At 40.1% G+C, this 22,297-nt stretch overlaps 3 protein-coding genes across 3 annotated transcripts in view; all 3 read right to left on the reverse strand.

The window, feature by feature from the left end:
• Positions 1-124: 124 nt before the first annotated feature.
• On the reverse strand, positions 125-8,123 carry stra6l (STRA6-like). Its single transcript, XM_035659489.1, has 18 exons — positions 7,998-8,123; positions 7,671-7,743; positions 6,897-6,997; positions 6,639-6,769; positions 6,426-6,546; positions 6,172-6,217; positions 5,853-5,978; positions 5,657-5,730; positions 5,241-5,349; positions 4,976-5,129; positions 4,229-4,304; positions 3,958-4,039; positions 3,474-3,522; positions 2,601-2,718; positions 2,405-2,524; positions 1,988-2,151; positions 1,141-1,284; positions 125-872 (listed from the first exon to the last, which is right to left on the reverse strand). The coding sequence occupies exons 1-18, from the start codon at positions 8,024-8,026 to the stop codon at positions 631-633; spliced, it is 1,959 nt and encodes a 652-aa protein (XP_035515382.1). The 5' UTR covers positions 8,027-8,123; the 3' UTR covers positions 125-630.
• Positions 8,124-8,532: 409 nt separating this feature from the next.
• spink4 (serine peptidase inhibitor, Kazal type 4) lies at positions 8,533-10,313 on the reverse strand. Its single transcript, XM_035659838.1, has 4 exons — positions 10,151-10,313; positions 9,606-9,637; positions 9,326-9,435; positions 8,533-8,679 (listed from the first exon to the last, which is right to left on the reverse strand). The coding sequence occupies exons 1-4, from the start codon at positions 10,200-10,202 to the stop codon at positions 8,634-8,636; spliced, it is 240 nt and encodes a 79-aa protein (XP_035515731.1). The 5' UTR covers positions 10,203-10,313; the 3' UTR covers positions 8,533-8,633.
• A 182-nt stretch (positions 10,314-10,495) lies between these two features.
• LOC118326587 (phospholipid-transporting ATPase ABCA1-like) overlaps positions 10,496-22,297 on the reverse strand; it is a 39,382-nt gene continuing 27,580 nt past the window's right edge. The window contains exons 19-49 of the mRNA XM_035659611.1: positions 22,062-22,236; positions 21,801-21,932; positions 21,551-21,690; positions 21,290-21,427; positions 20,947-21,176; positions 20,715-20,787; positions 20,373-20,575; positions 20,206-20,257; positions 19,969-20,082; positions 19,538-19,686; positions 19,246-19,370; positions 18,767-18,865; positions 18,464-18,653; positions 18,217-18,317; positions 18,076-18,108; positions 17,862-17,967; positions 17,493-17,567; positions 16,725-16,894; positions 16,430-16,607; positions 16,157-16,272; positions 15,912-16,056; positions 15,637-15,760; positions 15,379-15,508; positions 14,991-15,174; positions 14,740-14,846; positions 14,431-14,572; positions 14,189-14,323; positions 13,945-14,048; positions 13,746-13,838; positions 13,371-13,614; positions 10,496-13,270 (exon numbers count right to left, since the gene is read on the reverse strand). Of these exons, the coding sequence (XP_035515504.1) occupies positions 13,127-13,270; positions 13,371-13,614; positions 13,746-13,838; positions 13,945-14,048; positions 14,189-14,323; positions 14,431-14,572; positions 14,740-14,846; positions 14,991-15,174; positions 15,379-15,508; positions 15,637-15,760; positions 15,912-16,056; positions 16,157-16,272; positions 16,430-16,607; positions 16,725-16,894; positions 17,493-17,567; positions 17,862-17,967; positions 18,076-18,108; positions 18,217-18,317; positions 18,464-18,653; positions 18,767-18,865; positions 19,246-19,370; positions 19,538-19,686; positions 19,969-20,082; positions 20,206-20,257; positions 20,373-20,575; positions 20,715-20,787; positions 20,947-21,176; positions 21,290-21,427; positions 21,551-21,690; positions 21,801-21,932; positions 22,062-22,236 (4,151 nt within the window). The 3' untranslated portion in view covers positions 10,496-13,126. The remainder of the gene's footprint in view (positions 13,271-13,370; positions 13,615-13,745; positions 13,839-13,944; positions 14,049-14,188; positions 14,324-14,430; positions 14,573-14,739; positions 14,847-14,990; positions 15,175-15,378; positions 15,509-15,636; positions 15,761-15,911; positions 16,057-16,156; positions 16,273-16,429; positions 16,608-16,724; positions 16,895-17,492; positions 17,568-17,861; positions 17,968-18,075; positions 18,109-18,216; positions 18,318-18,463; positions 18,654-18,766; positions 18,866-19,245; positions 19,371-19,537; positions 19,687-19,968; positions 20,083-20,205; positions 20,258-20,372; positions 20,576-20,714; positions 20,788-20,946; positions 21,177-21,289; positions 21,428-21,550; positions 21,691-21,800; positions 21,933-22,061; positions 22,237-22,297) is intronic.

A 22,297-nucleotide genomic window follows, 5' to 3' on the forward strand; every position in this document is an offset into this window, starting at 1 on the left:
GAATTGCGAAAATATGCTGCTTTTAAGTGCTGTCGGAAATCTTAAACTTCCAAATGATGGACACTATACTTACAATTTAAAGTGAATCACACCAACAGCTTTAACCATTTCCAACTGAAAGCATTTGCTTGTCCAGCAAAGTTATATTTACAGTGTTCAAATACAAGTCTTTTTTTTTTCTTTGTCCAAAAGTTTATTGAGAATATACAGCAGCATGCATAAATATTTATATACCAGTTTACATTTTATGACACAAACCTAGAATGACTGTGTAGTTCAGTGCAGATTAATTGTGTTGTGCAGCTCAAGAAATTTTGAACAAATAAAAAAAGTTGAGAGAGAGATATCTATTTGTGGAATAGATGTTAAAGCTTATGATTATGTGCAAATAATTGATCATATTAATTAAATGATATCTTGTCAGTCAGATGTTAGTGTTTCCCTTAGGAGTGCTGTCAGTGAAGTATGTTTTGGTGACAAGAAACAGCATCAGCTTCATTGACTTTGCCAAACCTTTTTGAAATGTCAGCCTTTGAAAAAACTTGAAAACTTGTCAGTTCTCCTTCTACAACATTGAGTTCCTCCAATAATAAATTTTTAATGAGATCATAATCAATGAAAAATGTTTCTTCAACAGTTTTCTGCTGGTGTGACAATGATCTCCGGTGGTGACTGTGACACTGCCTGGCGACTCTGTGTTTGAGATGCCATGACCCAGGCGTGCACCACTGCTTCTGACTGGTGAGATGATGGTGTCTGTAGTGATGAAGATGAGGAGAGGTGGTGCTTTCTGAGTAGGATCAGATGAGGGTTCCTCAGTAAACAATAGAACAACATCCAACGCCTCCTGGCACGGCTATTCACAGAGGACTCTGGAAAAAAGTCTTAAGTTAATTAACTGGAAATTAAGAAAAAATTATGAATGAAAAAACAAATCCACAAACAATTTTAAAAAAGACTTATTCTGATAAAAACATAAATCTGTGTTAGATTAAATTTGGCAAGATCAAACAAATCTGCATAAATGCAATAAAGTGAAATATTTAAAAGAAGATACTAGTTTGGTAACAAGCTCAGTGCATTAGTGGTAATCTGTGGATGATTGTTCATATAACAGCTACAAACACACACACTACTGACCAGATGGCGTGTTGCTGAATGTGGAGTATGAAGATGCAGTTTGTTTCTCTGGCGTTTTGGAGACCAGCAGCTGGCAGAAACACACCATGACTGGATTATTATGGTAGTGGTCAGCAAAGATCATCCCAATCCAAGTACTGTAGCCTGGAACATACAAGAAATACTGTTGGATATACACACCTTAATGTATATGAGAAAGAAACACTGCATTTACAGTGTTTTTAACAATATGTGGACGATGCACAACTGAGGAAAAACTAACAGATGCATGACTGTGAATTATATGCTACAACCTGAAGTGTTTCAGATGTTTAGTTGTCAACAACAACAAATGTATGGCTGGTTTTTATAAAGTTCAAATGTAAAAATTTTTTTTCTCTGTCATATTTTCATTTATTGCCCAGGAAAGTTGTTCCCAGCTGTCACAAATAGCATTAGTGTTCTCTCTATTTCTTTTTTTCTATTATAAAATATCGTCTAAAAATTGAACTAAATGTATTACTGGCAGTTATCAAAATCCATGACTGAAGCATACATTTAGTAAATACTCTACAGGATGTAACATTTTCCCTCCCAGTTATCACACTAACTTTTTATCTTACACGAACTCCACTGATGCTCAGTGAAATGCTGCCATCTACTGGAAAAGGTGGACACAGCAGACTAAAATACTCCAGGAGGAATCAAAGTCTCAATGTATAATTGAACCCTGATGAACCAGGGTTAGCTTAGGTTTGACTGTAATATTTTATTGTGGTGACTCTGGAAATCAGTTCTTCTTAATTTGTTAAAACAATATTTCTCTTTTGTCACACAAACTGTACATCCCATTTGGAGTTCAGCTTACCTGCATCCATGCCTTCATATCCTCTCTGCATAATGGTCCGGTCTATGCGGGACACCAGCCATGTTCCCACCACAATGCTGCACAGCAACCTCAATATGCAGTTGCTGATTCCCATCACCACGTTGTAGAAAAAGAAGAAGTAGTTGAAGCAGTGGAACGCCTTCCTGAAGAGGTGGGGGAGAAAGTTACTACACCGTATGGATTTACTTTCAATCATATTCACTTGTTCTATTAACATTTGACACATGGGCATTAAAGCTCTGTTTAGCTACTTGTTTATCACACTACTGAGTAAGTGAGAGAGTGCATGTTTATGGCTTTAGCATGACATTTGGCCTTCATCACCAGCACTTTTCAACAGTGTTTGCTGGTAAAAGAGGACCTTGGTTTTATTGTGAGTTCCCTCCCTCTACCCACCTGTTGTTGAGAGCCAGAGGTTTGTTTTTATCGGTAGGAGACATTTTGTCCTGAAGGAAGAAGATCTGAACCAGAATAATCTGGAGAATCACCAGGGCCATCACCAGACCGATGGTCAGACTGAGAGACACAGGAGAGATAAAATCAATCTAGCCATCCATTAATAAATCCACAACCACAGGGAGAGCAGCCTTACAGTATAATTCCCAGGTTGCTGAGCAGGCTCAGTACTCTCCCATGCTGTATAGGAAGAACCAGCAAATAGACGAACAGCAGAGCAAACAGGAAGTGGATAAAATGGACAATCAGGTAGCCTGAAAAGAAAATGCAGAAGAGACATCCAGTTATGTCACATAATATGTCTGTATTAATGTTGCTTATCTTAATATTTTACTCATGCAGTAGGACTGTGCAGCTTAAAAAAAATAAATCTGTTCCATTCTCCAAACTATTCTTTTCTGTGTGATAGGGCATTAACAAATATGCACAAATACAACCAATATAAACATGGCTGCTATCGACAAATGCACTGGTTGAGTGAAGCATTACCCTGCAAACACATTTGTTAGTAAGACACTAAAATGTGTCTAAGGGTGTGATGTGATGTGGGTTTCTGAAGGTCTGCTACAGCTGTTCGGATCTTGTTTGGATTTGTCATATAACAAATAACAAAATGACAGGTATTTTGAGATTTTCTCAACACTATTTTCTCGTCAGTCTGGAAAAGTATATGAAGCCCCACTTAAAGCATCATGGGACTCCAATGACATTATCTCTGAGAGGTTTGCATGGTTTTACAGGCACCTCTAAAATGAGTTGAACTTACTTAACGGTCTCCATTACATGGGCCTGGTCACTGAAAAGTTAATTACTGCCTAAAACTCCCCGTTAAGTGAAACTTCCTCCCTCATTCTCTCCCTCTAGACTAATGAAATGGTCTCACTTACGGTGTCAGTTGAGAAAAAGCAGGAAATCCCATAACACAGAACATCTGCTCAGCTGCTGTTTCTGGTTTGAAAGCATGTACATGTCAGTTCTTCATGTTTTTCTGAAAAGCTGAAAAGCTTACCCCATAGCGTGAACGCTATTTGCCACCCAGAGTATCTTGTGATGGAAGCCTGTGAAAATTCAGTGAGAAAACTTGTTTGTGTGTTTATACCCATACACTCTACATACTTAAAACATTAAAATCCACACTCACACACTTAAAACATTTCAGACACTTGCAAATGTGTGTGTTTGGTAGAGCCTGTTTTCCACTCTGGGAGCCTCATTACGAGGGCTGAGAGACAGAACCAAATTGTGATTATTATGAAGTGTTTGCATAGCTGGTGTGGTGCAGAGGCCTTATGGTTCAAAATATGTGGATCAAATCTTCCATAAAATATGTAGATCATACGCTAACACACATACCATGACCTGGAAACACATTTAAACTGGGGCCAATGTAACACTTGTGAATGCTGATTTTGAGTCTTGAGAGCCAAGCTGAAATTTGATTTGCCCTGGAACCATCTGATGTGTGTGTGTGTGTGTTTGTGTGTGTTACTTACTACGCTGACAGCAGGGCTAGGGTTGTGAAACTTCTCAGGGAGAAAACTCTTCTGCCCTTTCCACAGTCTCTTCAAGTGTTTTCTGTGGCGACAGTAAACCATGTCACTCATGGAGTTTGGATAACTGGGTGAGAAATTTCATCTTATCTCCCATAAACTAAATTAGTTCATTTACTTTTTTGAAATTCCAGTCCAAAGATTTAAAATGTACATTTGTGAGTTAACCTTTGAGTACTTTTTTGTATATTTCAGATATTTTTAGTTATCTTACCTGTAACATTTCAAGACATGGAAGGTGTAGGCCAAGGTGTTGAGACTAGCAAAGATGGTGGTAGCGAGCCAAGCCTCTGGAATAAAAGAAAGAAATAACAACACCTGGCTTGACTTAACTTTACTTCGTGTATCATTAAGTCTTCTTGACCATCAAAAATAAATGACTAACAGTTATTACAGTTTCTTATTTTTAATTTCGTTCGTTAGTTTTAGGTTTTTTAAAATTTTAATATGGGGGTATTGGTCAGTTATTAAGATATCAGGTATTACAATACAAGTTCAAGTCATACAGACATCGCAGTCTTAATAAATATATCCACCAATACCTCCTCATGCTTGTTGTCCTGACAAATTTGACCAAATTTTTATTTTATTTTACCGTTGCAAGTACACAACATAATTTCAGTTTTTCTGAAGTCTTTAGTAGTTTTTATTTTTACTTCAGTTTACTAAAAGCTTTTTTTCACACATTGTGTTACTTTTTTTGTTTAGTTTTAGTTAACTATGACTACAAATGATGGTGTTCCTCTGTCCTCTGTACAGGTTAATATGGGGGTTATCTTTCTGTTCCAAAAAATACACTAAAAAAATAAATAATTGGTGTTGATTTTTAGCTTTTTTCTAATTGTAAATGTTCAGAATCAAGGCAGTAGGATGTAACTTGTCTGATGTCTGATGAATGGAGCATTGATCACACAGATAATGGATGCAACAGACTGTTAGTGGAGGGCGCAGGCCAACTCACTCCTGGCCACATCGATGAATTCTTCTAGCTGTGGTATCAAGGTGCCCAGAGCTTCAGTCTGGTTACAAGAAGTAACCAGCTCTTTGAGTGTATTCTTCCAACTCTCTGCTTTGTCAAAAACCACATTGCTGAGATTGTAGTCTACCAGGGTCATCTAGAATAATGACAAAAAGACAGCAGATGCACAGATGAGATGTTTTCCGTAACACTTTTCCCAAACAAAGTGTATGGATGAGCTATTTGGTTTAGATATGTCTTTCTCTACCGTATACAGGCCTATAAGGGATATAATGGTAGTGCCGATGATCCTGTTGGGGAACTTGAAGTAGGGGTCCCACTCATACACTCTGCGCTGGAACCAGCTGAGGGGCTTACTGCAACACAGAAGGAAGGGTCGAGTTTAGACAGATATAATTTTCACTTTGATGGATTTTCAGTCTCCAACTCCATTTCTGTTAATACTCATCTTACTTAGAAAATCTCAAAGTTGTAACTCTGTATCTTGATTTAAATACTTATTAATGAATGATATATATAGCTGACTCAAAGGTTAGTAAAAAAGAGATGAAAAAGGTTATGGTAAACTTGCATAACATAATAATTAATGCAGAAATGGTGGAACCCTTAACAAGTGATAGAAGTGAAAATCCCCACGCATTAGTGCATGAGTGTGCATTCTACCTGCGTGCAGGTGTTTTCCTCAGCAGGCTCTTAACATGCAGCATCTGGTGTTGCTCAATCAGCTCTTCCGGGTCCTGGCAGCAGATTCAATGTATTATTCAGATAGAAAAATCTATCACTGTATCCACTACTGTACAGCAAGTTGTCAATCTGTTAATTATCTAAGATGTATCAAATAAAGATTTGTTATGCTGACCTCCTGTTCCAGTTGCAGATGTATTCGAACAGCTTTAACCAACATGTAGGAAAATCGACCCAACAGGAAGATGAGGGAGAGGACGCAGGGCCACTCGAAAATAATCTTCTGGTATTTACCCAGAATCTTTAAAATCATACACACAAAGTTATTAATTCATTGATTTTTTTTTTTTCGATTTCAACAAAAATACCAATAAATAAATAAATGTTTTATATTTAGGTGTGGTGGGCTGAAACTGGGTGGAGAAGGCTGGTTGCTTGGGAGAAGCCATGCTGCAACAGGAATATTTACACTGATATATTTTATACTCACCCACCTTACCACCAGGACAGGTGAACATATCCCAGACTGTAACGATGATCCTGCAGAGAAGTGCAGAGAGATGCAATGTGTTTTCTAAGGCTTTTTATAAGCCATTCATCTGTCCATACAGCCCAACCTTTTTATATATTGTGGAAGTGTTGCATGCTTTTACATGCTATTTAAAGGCAAACACACAGGTGAAATAAACCTTTTGCTGTGCTGATCTACATTGTGAGACTTGTGTTTGAACATATAATGATTGTTTACCAGGACAGAGAGTAGAGTATTCCCAGGACTGCCCCAGCTGCTCTGAAAGGTGTGGACAGGCAGGCAAAGAAAGGGAAATAGGCCAGGCCCACCTCTAAAGCTCCAATCAGATACACTATAGCTGCGGAGAATGATCAGGAAACATCAGCCAACATGGTTAAATTATAGGTTTTTATATAGAGTCTGGATAACAATAATAAACAGTGGGGGTACCTCTAGCCCAGGGTGGGACAGTGAACGGGATGTACCGTTCAGAGAAGAGCAGCAGGACGGTGGAGGACACGGCACCAAATGCAAATCCATAGGACCAACGATTACTGAGGCTACCTATAGTATCCAAAGGCCTGGGGCACAGTAACGACAAAATACCATAAACACAAACAAAGCCATATTGCTCATGTGGCTTAAGGGCCCATAGCTATGGGATTGAGACACATATTGCTGTTTTTACTTTGTCTCGACTAAACTTACACTACAATGGCAAAACGTCCCCTCAGGAAGGGCAGTCTGTGGTCAATGCCCAGTCTCTGGGTTCTTTTCTGAAGGAATGAGAGTATCCCTACAATCAGCACCTGGAGGACAAGAAATCTTTGCATTAACAAACTTACTGGAACAGTGCTTTGTTTGCATCGCTGACTGCGTGAAAGTGGAAATAAATTGATATTTATTGTATGTTTGAGGTGGCAGGATAATCCACTGAATTGAAGGGTGAAAGTAGAATTGTCTAACCAACTTAAAAAAATTACTAAAATTATTACTTTATTCAACTTTTATCTAACTTATTAACTTGATTTGTGATAAAAACTTAATTAATTTATGTGTTACCAACTGAAGCATTTTTTTTAAAGTTGATAAACTTTGAACAGTTTTTTCAGATCAAATTGAAGTTAGATTAATACAAATACATTTCAAATTCATTTGTGTGTTACTAATTGAGGTTATTTTTAATTTGGCCCAAAATGTAGTTGTTCTGTGTTCCTAGACACACTATCATTTGATTATACTGTGAACCCATGTGTAATCATCAATCATCTATCCCTAGTATTTGTGATTTTGTCTTTTTGGTTTAGAAAATTCCCGTTCCTAAATTAAGTTAAAAAAATAAAACCCATTGGATTTTTATTTGGTTTAAAGTCTCAAAGCTAGCTGTTATTTATGGCTCATGAAAGCTGATGGTTTAGAGACACATGGTTCGGGGTTTCTCCAGCCATATATTCAGATTCCATGTTAAACGGACGGACTCACAGCTGGTATGAGTGAAAGATGCAGGAAGAGGTCCATAGAGATCCCATTCTGACACTCCTGAGCTGTGGAGACCCTGAGAAACAGTGACAATATTATAATACTGACCTGAACCAAACAGCAATGAATGGCATGGACTAAACTAAACTAAAGTGATCAAACAAGGTAAACAATTATTAATATTTCATAAAGTGAGTTCATAATGATCAGCTCAGGTACAGGTTTACTGTTGCCCTGTCTTCATTTAAAACTGCTACAGTCAGGTTGTCAATCTGAACTCTGCGTAACACCATAACCGACCGACATCGAGTATTTACAGTCTTTACTCACACATGTTCCACTTGGTTTTCTATCATCATTGATAAGTCAGTCCATAAAGTCTTAAAGGCTTAGTTTCTTCTGTGCTGTAAAGATTAAGGAAGCAGCTGGATTGAAAACACTTGTCCGTTTCCTGGTTTCAATCATGTGACTGAATTGACCTTTTGTCCTCACGATTCAACACTTGATTCCTCTGTTTTTTATGTCCTCTCTCCCAGTGTGTCGCTCTGTGCTTCTGTCATACTCTTGCCTTTCTTCTTTTGCCAATGCATTTGCTCAGACTGTTTTTTATCACACACACACACACACACACACACACACACACACATCATTGAGCTGTGTGTTACTCAGTATAAGGAGTGTAAACATTTGGCTCTCCCACAGAGATAACCAACCGATCATTCACCTCCTGCCTTCACTTTACAAAGGAATGTTTTTCAGATTATGTTGTAGCTTCTCTTTTAGTCCTTCTGGCCAGATCTCTTAATAGACCTAGTGGGATTTTATTGATGAAAAAATAACAACACATCAGGCAGTTGTTTACTGCTTATGGACATTTATTACTCATTGCAATGACACAGACATTCAGGTCTTTTTAAAGATCCATGTTGGGTAGATAGTCAGATCCTGATTCATCTCCTGCGCAGATCAGCAGCTCTCCTCTTTGGCAATTAAAATGTCCATTTTGGTCATTCTGCAAAATGGATCATAACACCAAAATCAAAACTCACTATGAATGTGGAAGCAAAGTCGAGAAATGGTGGAGAGATAGTAAATGAAGCCATCAATGAGGATTTTTAATACAGTAAATTGTCTGCAATAGGGTTAAAAGAATATTAATAACATGAAGAGACAGAGAAATACAAGCAGAAACAAACGTTCTAAAAAGAGTAAAAAAAGAGACATATTATTCCTCTCTAGAAGCTTCTGTGTAATTTGGAGAGTTTTGGAGATGATATCAGCAAGAGGTGCCCCAAACAAAAGAAATCTTTAAGCCATCCATGTATATTTAATTGGAAAATCTGTTTTGCCTGTATTTTTGTCACACTGAAGTAAAAAGTACTAATGCAAAACAATCTGAAATGTAGAGCTTTATAATGATTCGTTCAACAAAGACATGATCATTTTCTTGTACTGACCAATAGATGAATAATAGACTGAACAGGAACATTTCCAGTCATTTGAATCAGTTGCTGTAGTCATCCAATGACTTCACACTGTGACTGTAGTCTATAAATTAATTCACCAGCAGGGGGCAACTGTGGCATCCTCCATTAAGTCTGCTTTTGGTGGTGTTAATGTGTGAATACTGTGAGAGAGGAGCAGCTGTGAGTACTCACTGTCTCTCTGCACACAGGGTACACTCGTTGGCATAGGTGTTTCCATCGCTGCCACACACAGGAGCGAGGTTCAGAGGACACGCCACGATCTCCATGTCAGGGCAGGAAGGCTGCCGGACAATAAACAACAAAGCACACAGGGGGTGGTGTGACTTACCTTCAGTCACCACAATATAAATAAAATGCTTAAAAATGATTCAGTAATATTACTTTTCTCTCTCTCACACACACACACACACACACATACACACACACACACGGCTAAGTCAAGGTGCAGCACCTTTCTCAGGAGTCCAGAGTTCTTCTCAGCATCTGTAACGAAAGCAAATGAACTTCATACCCCATAAATCCTGGCTTACATGCAAGCACATAAGCAACCTAGCGTTATACATGAATAAAACATATCAATAGCATGCAAAACTGACCATACACCCAGACCTGAATTATGTGAATCTATGCTGTGATGAGAGAAGTCATTATAGTTCCTGTTATTGATATTTATAATCTATTATTGTTAAAAGATAATAAATACAGGAAGTGTGTGCGTAATACTGACGTACAAATGATTTTACTGTACAGTGCCTGTAAAAAGCATACAAAAAGTTGTATATTTCTCTCAATTTCACTTTGACGGTGTATTTTTTTATTGATCAATGTTAACAATGTTGTAAGACAATAAAACATGAACACTTCCTCGTAGGGCTGAATATTTTTATAGGCACTGCATGTGTCATTCTGTGGCATCTAAACGTTTCTAACGGTTCAATCTTTAACCTGTAACAACTAGACTGTAAAAATACCTAAGACTAAATGTCTTTTCTTTACCTGCAGCCACACAGATGAGCAGAAGTCCCAGAAAAACAACTCTTCCAGTCATGATGTTGGTGGATGAATAACTCAGAGTGACAGAAACCTCTGAGTGTGTTTCACTTACAGATAGAACTGTGTGTGTGGGAGTGTGCGTGCGTGGGAACGCAGCAGGTGAAAACAGACACACCAACACATGCACTCTCTAGAAACTTATAGCACACATTACGTAACACACACGCCCAGTGATTCAGTAAACATATCTTTTGTTCGGTCATTAGCTACAAACTTCCATTCGACAAGCCCACATCAGCATCCACTACACAGCTGCTATGACAAAAATAATCAAATCAGGAGTCTTTATTTTTTTCAAAATGTATGATTTTTTTGTTTATTAATGAAAAGAAGAACTATACACAATGAGTAACAGACCCAAACAGCTGTTTAATACTTAAAAATGTAAACAAATAATATTGAGCACGAGAAGAGAAATATCACCATCTTACTGTCCTGCGTTTCTCTCTTTGTGTCTCTACTCTCTCTGCTTTTCTCTCGTTTCTCTCAATCACATGTAAGCCTTCGTTCTCCATTTCAAGTGTCACAAACAAATGTTTTAATGCAGTGGTGTAGCTTCATCTTGTCGGAAATTATACCTGTGTTCCAGTGCAGAGATTGTTTGTTTTTTTTAAATGTCTAATTTGCCATACCCAAATCCCTTACTTCTACATCTTTGACACAACAGGCTTTGAAGTCTATAAAGTGCTCACATTCAGCTGAGGGCAAGTCTGAAACCCCACAGCTGTGATCGGATCCCAGAGAAAACGGAAACCCTTTCCAAGATTGAATATGACACAGAGCACCTGTGATGACAAACTGTCATCAATTTAAACCCTGGATTATAAAGCATTACAAGCACAACTCTAATTCATGTGGTCCCTGTTAATGTGTAGCTTCAGAAATCTCTCAACCTCACGTCTAAAAATTTGAGTTACTGACAGTACAGTTAACTTCAATGTCGCAGCTTCTTAATGTGGAGAGACAGAAAGATTAGAATTTGGCAACATCGGCAGAAAAAACTCGCAGTCTGATGGAGACTGAATGAGGTTGCAGCGTTTTGTTTCTGAGCTGCTGACAACGAGAGAGGAGGATTTCTTTGGGTGAGCTGATGGATAAAGAACTCAAATCAAAGCACAACTTAAACTTTACAAAACAGTTGCCTCCTTGATATTATGCTGGTTGATCAAATATATATATTCAGCTCCATTTGGCACAGATACTGTTTGTTCACTCCACTGTAACTTTTTTTTTTTGTTAGTTTTTTTTAATTCGACATCACAAGATACTGCTGCTACTTTACATAATATCCACACCGGTGATGGCTCAGGTCTAAATTGCTCCGACGTGCCCTCATACAGGCATGTAGAAAAGCATGTTACTGGAAAAGTTACTATCTTCAGATCCCACACAAGACGCTGTATGGGAGCTAGAGTTTTACCTGCAGGAACATTTCCATCTGATTCATCGTCAAAATCACATTTTGATACAGATTCTTTTTTTTTTTTTTACAACAGAATTTGGATTTAGACTCACATATATATATGTGCCGGTAACCGAACAATAATGAAGCACAATTCAGTCGTCTCCAGTCCTTTACACGCTGATCTGACGGCATGCTCTGGCACACACACACACATAGAAGTGCTGATAGTCAAGGTGTGTGGCACAGTGGAAAACATGCAGTATATATTTCCAATCACCTTTCAAGAAACCAGTCCAAAATCTTCAGCAATCTTCAGATTTCTGTCGAAGTCACAACTGCCAGTGAACGATGGTTATCCTCTGTCCGTTCTGATTGGCCTTCAGTTCCATTTGAAGAGGGCAGGACGAGTAAAAACAAGCCAGTACAGCAGGCTGCATCATGTACAGACATCAAGCAACCACAAGATTTTTTTTGTTTTGTTTTTGACAATGAAGGACAAAAAACAGTTTCATCCATCATCTTCACAAAAAGCTTTTTTTTTTGTGCTTTGATGCATGGTGGTATCTGTCTTATACATTCCATAGCAGCCTACATACGTTGTTGTTTCTTTAATGGAGTGCTCAGATTTCTCTCTCCACCATGATACAGTATAGGCACTGTGCTGGACAATGTCAAGAACACCAAGAACAAATAAAAAAAGACAACTTGGTTATCCGTCGTAATTGTTATCCAAACAAAGAAAAAAACACTCCATAGAGGTTATGTTTGTCTATTAGAATTAAATTATCTCTTAAAAAAACTAATTAGTAAAAATTTACATGTTGCATGATTGCATGTTTGTGACTGAAATCAATTGGATTGTAAATGCTTCTTTACCATCATTTGCATTATAAAACAACTGAGCTTGGTAACGAAGAGAGCGATCGCGAGAGGTTTAACCCTGATAAAAAAGTCAGTCCATCTTTTAGCAGTTGGCAGTGAATGATCCGAACTCTTTTACCATAGCACATACACGTCGCACTGACTACGGCTAACTACCTTTAGGAACGGGGATTTAAAAACTAGAGAGATTTCCTTCTATCATCCCAATGCCGTGTCCATTGAGTGAGTAGCAGGGCTACAAGCTTTCCAGTCTGACACAGCATCATAATCTTGCTGTCACTTCAAGTGTTCTTTCTTTCTGTCCATCTAGTGAAGGAGAAGCACCGGTCTCCAACCCTCACAGGAATATCTTCTCATCTTAAATATATTTATATATATTTCTTGCATTGATTTGCATTGAGTTTTCATTGTTTCAGTGTCTGTCACAATACCTGCAGTCTCTGCCTTTTCAAGAGGCTGTGCACTGAAGTGCAGGTCCACTGAGAAATGATAACAATTAAAAAATACTAAAAAATAGAAATAAAAAAAATTAACATAGTCTGTCTCCCCCGCAGGTTAGTGGTCCATATTTTGTGTGATGGGGAGGTTGGGTGAAGCATAGCAACTCCCACTGATGGTATGTTCATCGTCAATCAGACGCAGCTCTCCCTGGTCTTGTTGTCTGTGAGGAAAGAGTTTAGCTGGGAAATGTCCACTACCACAGCGTCCCGCTTGTTCAGATGGATGTCTTTCAGGTGGTCTTCATCACTTTGGTCCTTGGCGAAATTTACAAACACCTGCGAGAGGGAAAAAGAAGAGGAAGGAGGAATTAGACTTAACCTAAAGTAAAATCACAATATGGTTTTAGTCGTCAGAGCCTTGGGTGCTCTTGCTTACTTGGTCTAAAGTTGTCTGGGAGACGGAGTAATCTTCTATGCTGAGCGCCTCCTTGTTTTTAGAGAGCAGGGAGAAGATGCGGGCGAGGGAAGTTAGGGAGGAGGGCAGCTGGTACTGCAGCATGTTACGGTGTTTCTCCTTCAGTGTGCTGCCAGGCAGCTCCCGCTCGATGAACCCCATCACCGGCCGAAGGTCTGGGTCTGGGCCAGCCACCCGCAGGATGATGGTGTAGCCATCACCAAACCTGATAAGAACATGACAAAGCACATTTCGTTCAACGGAATTGTTTAAACAATAATCTGGAGAAAACTAGTATTTTTTCATTTCTTGTGCGTGTGAAAGTTTTTGAAATACTAGTCTGGCGTATATTCTCACCTATTTTTGAGGTGCTGCACACTGCCCAAACAGCGGAACCTGCCGTTGACCATGATGGCCATTCTTGTGCAGAGTGCTTCACACTCCTCCATGCTGTAAAAAGCACACCAGGATGAGTTTTGTCATGTTAAGCTAAACACACAAATTTATAATAGTTAATAGGATGTTGTAATGATGTAATTCAAATGCCCAGTCTAACCTGTGGGAGGTCAGGACTACAGATCGTCCCTCTTTGATGATGCTCAGTATTGCGTTCCACAGAGCACGGCGTGCCTTAGGGTCCATGCCTGTAGTTGGTTCATCCTGTGAACAGAAAACAACAGATACTCAGCTGCTGTTGAACACTTAATCCATCGTCTTCAAGAACGTGTGGGTCACCCTCCTGTCCTGCTTTATGCAAAATAATTCAGCATATTTGTGTATGTTTGAACATTTTCACTGACCAGAAAGACTACAGGTGGTCCTCCTATGAGAGCGATGGCAGTGGACAGTTTCCTCATGTTTCCTCCACTGTAGCTGCCCGCTGCCTTGTCCACATATTTGACCAAGCCCAGCTTCCGGATGCCCCACTCTGCCACCTAGTGGACAGAATGAAGTTTTCAATATCTCATATAATGCCTCAGTGGAGTAGAACAGTCCAATACAGTATGTCATAGTAAATACAGCAGGTTTGTTTGTTACTGACCTCACAGACTTCCTTCTCAGGCACTCCTCTCAGGATGGCGTAAAACTCGAGGTGTTCTCTGCCGGTCAGCAGGTCGTTGATGGCATCAAACTGAGGACAGTAGCCCATGTTCTGATGCACCTCATCTATCTCTGTATTTACACTGGAGTGAGATACACACACAGACAAGCGTGTAAATAAGCTTTACAGAAAGCAAAAAATATATATTTTAAGCAAAACTTTTACTTGTATTGAATGTTTTCTCACAAAGGCTAATTACAAATGAAAAAATAAAATAATTGGATGTATTGTATATTTTAAAATGCTTACCTCTTGCCAGCCAGGTAGGCCTCTCCACTGGTGACCACAGAGTCTCCTGTCAGCATTTTAAAGGTGCTGGTTTTCCCTGCTCCATTCACACCCAGCAAACCAAAGCACTGCAGGAGAAGAAAAACATGTCAACACGAGGACCAGGATATGGGGATTATGTGTCTTGCACATTCATCATATTAGCTGAAATCTGATACACAAACTGTTTTCCTGTACTAAAGAAAGTTTGATCGATGTTGTCCAGCCCGTACCTCTCCAGGGGGGATGCCGATACACAACCGATCCACTGCTGGCTTCTGTTTCCGCTTGTAAATCTTGGTGAGCTGTCTGAGCTCCAGGATGTCCGACTGTCCTGCTCCACTCAGGATCCTCTGTCGCTCTCTGGCCACATCCTCGTCTTCTTCTCCAATAGGCTTCAGGTGACTGATAGATGACCTGGAAGGACACAGGCGGCAGAATAAGGAGAGGTCACATTCAAGACAGGCTTATAGGACAGGCTTTAGTTGAGAATCCAGAGGGAATTCAAATCCAAATCCCCTAATTGTTTTGAGCTATGACATCTTAGGTAATGGATGCTGTGTTATACAATAAACTATGGAGTGATTGTTTTCGCACACGTGTCTTGAAGGTTTCACCCACCTGGCCTTGAAGCAGAAGCGGTACTGAATGAGGACGGTGATGATGAAGAAGATCAAGCCTTCTATGGCCATAGCAAACAGGTTCTTTCCCACCATGTCCCAGGCCAGAGGGGAGCGGAAGCGGTTTTCCCCTACAGAGACACAACCAGAACCAGAGAAGAGACATTTTAAAAACATTTTGAAACTGCATCTTTGATTAAAATTTTAAAACAAACTAGGATACATTTGCAGTAGTTAGTAAAAGCCTGCTTATAATTACCAAATCTCTCCAAAGCGTCAGCCATCGCTTGATTCTTCACCATATCAATCAGTCCTCTGCCCAGACAGAAGTGAGGGAAGATGAGGAACACGTTCTTCAGGATGTCGTTGATACCACCGATTTCCTTAAATGGGAATAAAGTCATATTTACAGTAAATATTCATGCATTCAGTCTGTATTCAGAAATCTCTCTCTTTCTCTACACTATTTGAATCAACAATCAATCAAACTACTGCTACTCTAACTATCTGAATCAGAAGTGACTTTTTATTTACATTGCTTCCGAACAACTCCAGTACAAATGTGGAGACGCTGCCGTTGATTCCAATCAGTATGTTAACGCTGGTCAGAACCACGTAGGCCGTGCTGGGGATCTTAAAGAAGAACGAGGCTGGGTACATCAGAGGAGTGATTGACCATCTGGGAAAAGATACAAAGATAATTTTAGATAAGGTTAGAGAAACTGAGAAAACAAAGAGCCAAGTATGAGCCAAAGACACTGAATGTCTGTCAAGCGTACCCGTAGAGCAGCAGCAGCAGGGCCAGCACAGGCAGATTGGTGGAGGAGACGTAGGCGTCTTGTTGGAAACACACAAAGATGATGATGACTAGCGTGGCTGGGACGATGTAGTTACACTGCAAGAGACAAGAGAGGGAGGGGGAAACAGAAGCTTTGGTAAGTTTTAAGATAATGATATTATATAACTGCATTATGTCCTGATATATGGGGACATTTCTCTATTTCTAATATAGTTTGGAGAGGAGCCACTGGTGCTCGACTGAAATGTCTCACCATATCCCAAATGAAGTTGGCCAGCCAATAGAGTAAAGGCTGCACTCCGCTGATGAACTGCATGTGTTTGGCCTTGTTCACTCTCTCCTGGATGAGGAAGACCACAAAGCTGGCAGGAACGAAAGACATGGCGAAGATCACGCAGATGGAAACCAACACATCTACTGATGTCGTCATCCTGAGATAGAGGGGGGAACAGAGCAAAGGAAGTCATGAGAATGTGAGGAGATGTTTCTTAAAAAAGAGATTATGTTATAGTTTTGAAATGTATCACTGTATTAAGAGTAATACTCACAGTGCGACCTGTGACAGCTGCTCCTTGGTGAGGTTGAGCGGGTGATTGAAGGCAGTGATGCCAAACTTTGTGGGGTCTTTGCTGGCTGGCAGACTTGCCCGTAGGATGCCATTGTTCATCACATTGAGGAAAGAACCAATGCTGTGCCAGCCCTTGTTGTTGAACCAAATCTGGAGAGAGAGAGGCAGGCATTTTAGTTTCAGTAACCTCAGAGTACATACAAAGTAGGCTGGGAGTAAATTAGTAGCTTGGTGATCAGCTCAGTGCCACAAGTCTGCAAGAGACTAAAGATTACAGTATGTCTTAAGTAAATATATGTTATCCTCTCGGTTCTGTCTCCCGCTTTAGCCCTTCTTTTGATTTCTTCCCCTTCCCTTCTGTCTTATTTCTTTCCAGGTTTTGATCTTTTTATTCAGATCTGGTTGCTTTTGGGTTTTTTTGTGGTGGAATTGAGGAATTAGAGCTTTTTCAGCTAGTTGCTCTGGATAAAACCATTACCCACATGACTAAAATGTGACAATGTAATGTCCAAAATTATGTTTTTTCCTCAATGTTGTCTCCTAAACAAAGTTGATACAAATTCAGAGAAATTCACAGAAGAAAAAACAATTATTATGCAATCAAATTACACAATATGAAAAAAGTGAGTGACGCACATGGGTGTAATGGGTGCACAGCAGCATTGTTAAAGAATTTGGTAAAAAGCTTGACGGTAACCTACAAAGCCATGTGCTGTTGTATAACCAGTGTGTGTTTGTGTGTGCTAACCTTGACGTTATTCTTGGTGTCCAATCCTTGGATAAAACTGGAGAGACTGTGAAAAAAACGATCCGCTGCAGTACCCTGGAGGGTGGGAGAGGCAGAGAAAGAAGGGAGGGAGAGGGAGGGAGAGAGAGTCGCCTTTAGCACACGGGTAAACTGACACTGTTCAAACCTGCAAGTCTATCCAGAGTAGTACCTCTACAGTTGGAATACATAAAAACCTAAAAATGTAGAAATGAGCTGCTGTATACAGCAGCTTGTGTCATACCCCTGAGTAATTGAAACCACAGTAGTAAAACTGGCTACATTGATGAGCTTTTCTTGTGCATTAGCTTGGTGCAGCATGTGAAATAAAACTGTAATGAAATCTCTTACTGTCTCTAGATGGAAGCGTCTCCTCAACTGAGCGATTGCATCATCGATTTCATCCGTGTGGGACAGAAGCTGAGAACTCCTGGCGCCCAATGAAAATCCACCGTATCTGTATAGAGAACAATCATTTTAATATCAGCGAGTGAGACAGCAGAGAGGCACTCAGGTGCATATTATTGACAAATAAGCTCAAGATGGATCATGTCTGATAATGTACCTGAATTCATTGACCCAAATCTTGTTCTTCAGGCTGAAAGAGAAGAAAAAAAAATGAATGATTCAATGCTTAATGCCCCTTTGAATGAGAAATAATAGCAGGCAAGAATAAACAACAATTTAAATTAATGTTAAATGATGCGATGCCTTTTGGCCAATGATCTGCGCATAGGTTTTCACCAGATAGTCTGAGACGTTTCTGCCGGTCAGATTCTGAAGAGTGTCTTTGTCACTGATCTTCTTCTGGATACGCAAACAGACACAACAGTTCATTAGAATTGTGTTCTTTTGTGCAGCATTATCACTTTACTTGTATTTGTGTGTGCAAGAGAGAAGAAGGAGGAGAGTCCCCCATTACACTTTAGTTTCAACTTTGTGGTATCACCAACCTGTGGTGGTGGAAGTCCCCCAGCACCAGCAGGACACTCGGGAAGCATCCTCTTGCGTCCTCCACAGCTGCACTCACATAGGGGTGAGGGATTCTCCATGGACCAATTGCCTTTGTCGAACATGTCCTTCACACTTTGGGAGACTGGCGGGACCGACCACTCATCTTCAATTGCTGTACAGTGAGTGTCCCTGGAGCACAGAGAAAAACATGTTTATATTTAACTCCAAATCTCCATTTTATGCACACCATATTTAAGGTCTACATATATTTATTTATTTATTTCATTTTTGTCAAAACTCACGGTATGGGTTCTCCTTCCATGCAGCGAGTTCCAAATCCTGGTTTTTCTGTGAGAGCTCCTAGTAGTTTGTTGATGTGAGGGTCCTCAGGTAAGTCATTACTACAGAGACACAGAGAACCCATTGCCTTTAATAATACATATATTATCATATATAATACCTTCAGTTAATTATAATATCTTAGAATTTTTTTGCTTTTTTTATTTTGAGTTTCACAGTTACTTAACAACTGCGTTCAGCTGTTAAGCCGGTGAGTTATAAATACATCAGTTAGGTAACATGCAAACACTAGTACAGTTAGGTAACCTTTTAATTAATGAGTTGAGCACTTTGTAGGTAGAAATACCTACAGAATGAAGACTAAACATAGATTTTACTGATAATTATCTAATATAATGTCAAGAATGTATAAAATGAGCAGAAAAATCTATTTTTTGTTATTTGATAAATTGATGAAAAGGAGGAACATGCAATATCTCACCTGATGAAGTTAAACTGTTCTCCATACATGCTTGGATCCAGAGCCAGACTTGGGTACTTTCCAAATGGAGGAACAATCAGACTGAACACCAGGGCAATACACACAAACACTGCCGGAAGAACAATCTGAAAAACAACGCCATGACAATTTATTACAACTAACTTGCATGACACATGAAACAGGGAAATTATGTTGTGAAACACTGTATGGTAGATTCAAGGCAGAACGACCTACATTGATTACCTCTTTTTACAATTTACAATACATGTTTATCATAATAGCTTCAGTATACCTGAGCAAAGAAGCCTTTCCTGGAGCGTCGAGCGTAGAGGAACCGTTTCCACAGTAGTGCAACAAACTGCTGTCTCTTCAGACTCCAGCCTTTGACCTGGTATGAACCTTTGCCATCTGTTCCACTGAGCCAGTCAGTCTCTCGGGATTCTGGACACAAACACCATGATACATGTGAGCAAATTTGCAACATTGTAAGTCTGTTGCTTGATTTGCTAATAAACTGAACTGAGTGCCTGCATTTTACTGGCACAAAACAACTGATTTCAGTTCAGTTCATTAGAAACTGTTCTCAAATGTGACATATGCCTTCCAATTTTCTATGTACATTGTTGGTGAAATACACCTCTGGGTACAAACAAAGAGTAACAGCAATGATAGTGACAAGAATGTTGCTATCATTGCACTGCATGCTGGGTAGTGCAGTTCTACCTGGGTCACCTTCAGAGTCGTTGAAATCAAAGTCGTCCTCAGTGAAGGGCTTCAGGCAGCTCTGGTGGTCTCCAAATGCATGATGGCGGCGAGTCCTGGTCGGCACGACTCCATCTGCAGCCACAGGAGAGTTCATTTAAACAATCTTTCAAGTTTCAAGTCTTCTGTTTTGTTTAAAGACAGCTCCTGCAATAATTCAGATTCTTTCTGCTAATCCAAAAAATATGCAAATCTCACCTGAAAGCTCAACTGAATCCACTCCACTGTCCTCTGCAACTTTCAGGAAGATCTGATCAGTTGGAAGACATGCGATTAGAACATTGGCAGAAGAAAATAAACAATAAATCAAACAGAAAATAAAAAGAAGAGACAAAAAGGTGTGTAAACTTTTTATTGCTCCTCACCTCCTCCAGTGTGGTATCAGATATTCCATAGCTGGATATTCCCAGGTCGGTGAGTCTGTCATCCAGCTCATGGAAGAGCTCTACAAAGGCTCCGTCTTTAGCTGACTGGTAGGGCAAGACATAGGTGAGTTCATGGCCAAGGTCCTCAACCATGCGAGCCTCGGGGACATGCTTGAATATCACGTTGGAGATGAGAGACACATCTGTAGGGACAAAATCGTCAGAAAGAGTGAGAAGTTAGTGAGAGGGAATAACACAATATCGACATTTTATATGCAAAGTTAATTTTACAGGAATAAACTCATCCACCTTTAAAGTTAAAAATTGAGTGTCAGTTCTTACCAATAGTGGTGGTTTCACTCTCTGGTTCACTGCCCAGTCCAGCATCCGAACTGCTCTCTGATACATTGTCCTCCTAAAGACAAAGACAAAGAGGGTAAAAGAAAGATTAAATCTCCGTCCTTCCTGAAAATCCTCTCTTGTTAGCTAAGACAAAGTAACTTTCGGCTCTGGAAGCGAGACTACTTCTTTTGTATCTTTTAAAAACACATGTTTTCCATGATATCTCTTTTACCTTCTCTGGCTTCTTGCTGTATGAGACTGTGCTGGCAGAATTCCTGCAGGACTGAAGAGTCAAGTCATAGTCTCTCTTGACCAGGGTCAGGTAGTAGCCTGTGCCCAGATGGGTCTTCAGGAAGAGCGAGGAGCCTACGCAGCACAGCTTGCCGTGGGAAATGATGGCAATGCGGTCACCCAGGATGTCAGCCTCATCCATGTGGTGAGTGGACAGGATGATGGTGCGGCCTGACAGAGGAATAAAATCATTCAAGTGTCAAACTACAGAATTAAATATATTTAAATATTGGAAATATTAATAACTATCATATTACTACAAACTAACTATCAGTCCTATTTACCTTGTCTGTATTTAAGCAGCAGGTCCCAGATACCCCTGCGCGCATAGGGATCGACCCCAGCAGTAGGTTCATCCAGGATTACAACTTTGGAGCCCCCAACAAAAGCCAGGGCCACTGACAGCTTCCTTTGCATGCCTCCTACAAAGACAATAAGAAGAACAGGTCAGAATGACAGTTTTCATGTAAAACCTACATCCATGTTCAATATTTCTTTCTCCAAATTAACAAAAGGTGACAAAAAAGTAAAATAATCAAACTGACCAGACAGCGCATTGGTGCGGGACTGTCGTTTGTGGGGCAGTCCGACATCGTTCACAATTTGTTCCATCTCAGCCTTCACCATCTCCTCTGGCAGCCCCTTCAGACGGCCGTAGAACCAGATGTGTTCCTCCACTGTCAGCCTGCATTACAACAACAAATCACACAATCACCACAAGAGGCTACAAGTGTGCAAAGAATTCCCTTCTTGATGTTGAGATCTTAAGATACTGAGATTTGAAAGCTCACGCACATGCTAAATAGTACGTTGTGCTGAGGACAGACGCCCAGATTCTGCCGGATGGTGCTGAGTTCAGTGCGGATGTCCTTGCCGAGGATGTAGGCTGTACCAGAAGTGGGTGGAAACAACCCTGTCAGGATTGACCTATCAGAAAAGAAGGCAGGGACACAACAGTCACCATCTCATCTTCAAAATCTCTTAACTAGTTTTAGACGCTCAGCTCAGTTAAACTTAGCAGTACTGTAGGTGTTTTGCAGATAATGTGTATCTTACATTGTTGTGGTCTTGCCAGCTCCATTGTGGCCAAGGAAGGAGGTTATCTGTCCGTTATAGAACCTCAGGGACAGTCCGTCTACAGCCAGCTTGTTTCCATTGCTGTAGACCTTCACCAGATTCTCAATGTAAACACCTGGCTCGATGTGGCCCGGCTCCTCCTCAATACACACAGCTGGGGGAAAAAGAAAGACATAGACAACAGCATTTTAGCCATGACACAAGCTCAGGTTCAA

The sequence above is a fragment of the Morone saxatilis genome, unplaced genomic scaffold (assembly GCF_004916995.1).
Source record: "Morone saxatilis isolate NCDOM2014 unplaced genomic scaffold, NCSU_SB_2.0 Contig17, whole genome shotgun sequence".
NCBI classification, from domain to species: Eukaryota; Metazoa; Chordata; class Actinopteri; family Moronidae; genus Morone; species Morone saxatilis.

Coding starts and splice junctions, on each gene's coding strand:
- spink4 (XM_035659838.1), bottom strand. CDS start 10,202: ATGACTGGAAGAGTTGTTTTTCTGGGACTTCTGCTCATCTGTGTGGCT. Junction 9,638..10,150: donor GCTCATCTGTGTGGCTGCAG/GTAAAGAAAAGA, acceptor CTTTCGTTACAG/ATGCTGAGAAGAACTCTGGA. Junction 9,436..9,605: donor ACTCTGGACTCCTGAGAAAG/GTGCTGCACCTT, acceptor ATTGTCCGGCAG/CCTTCCTGCCCTGACATGGA.
- stra6l (XM_035659489.1), bottom strand. CDS start 8,026: ATGATGATAGAAAACCAAGTGGAACATGT. Junction 2,719..3,473: donor AATAGCGTTCACGCTATGGG/GTAAGCTTTTCA, acceptor TTTTCTTTTCAG/GCTACCTGATTGTCCATTTT. Junction 1,285..1,987: donor ATATGAAGGCATGGATGCAG/GTAAGCTGAACT, acceptor TGTATGTTCCAG/GCTACAGTACTTGGATTGGG.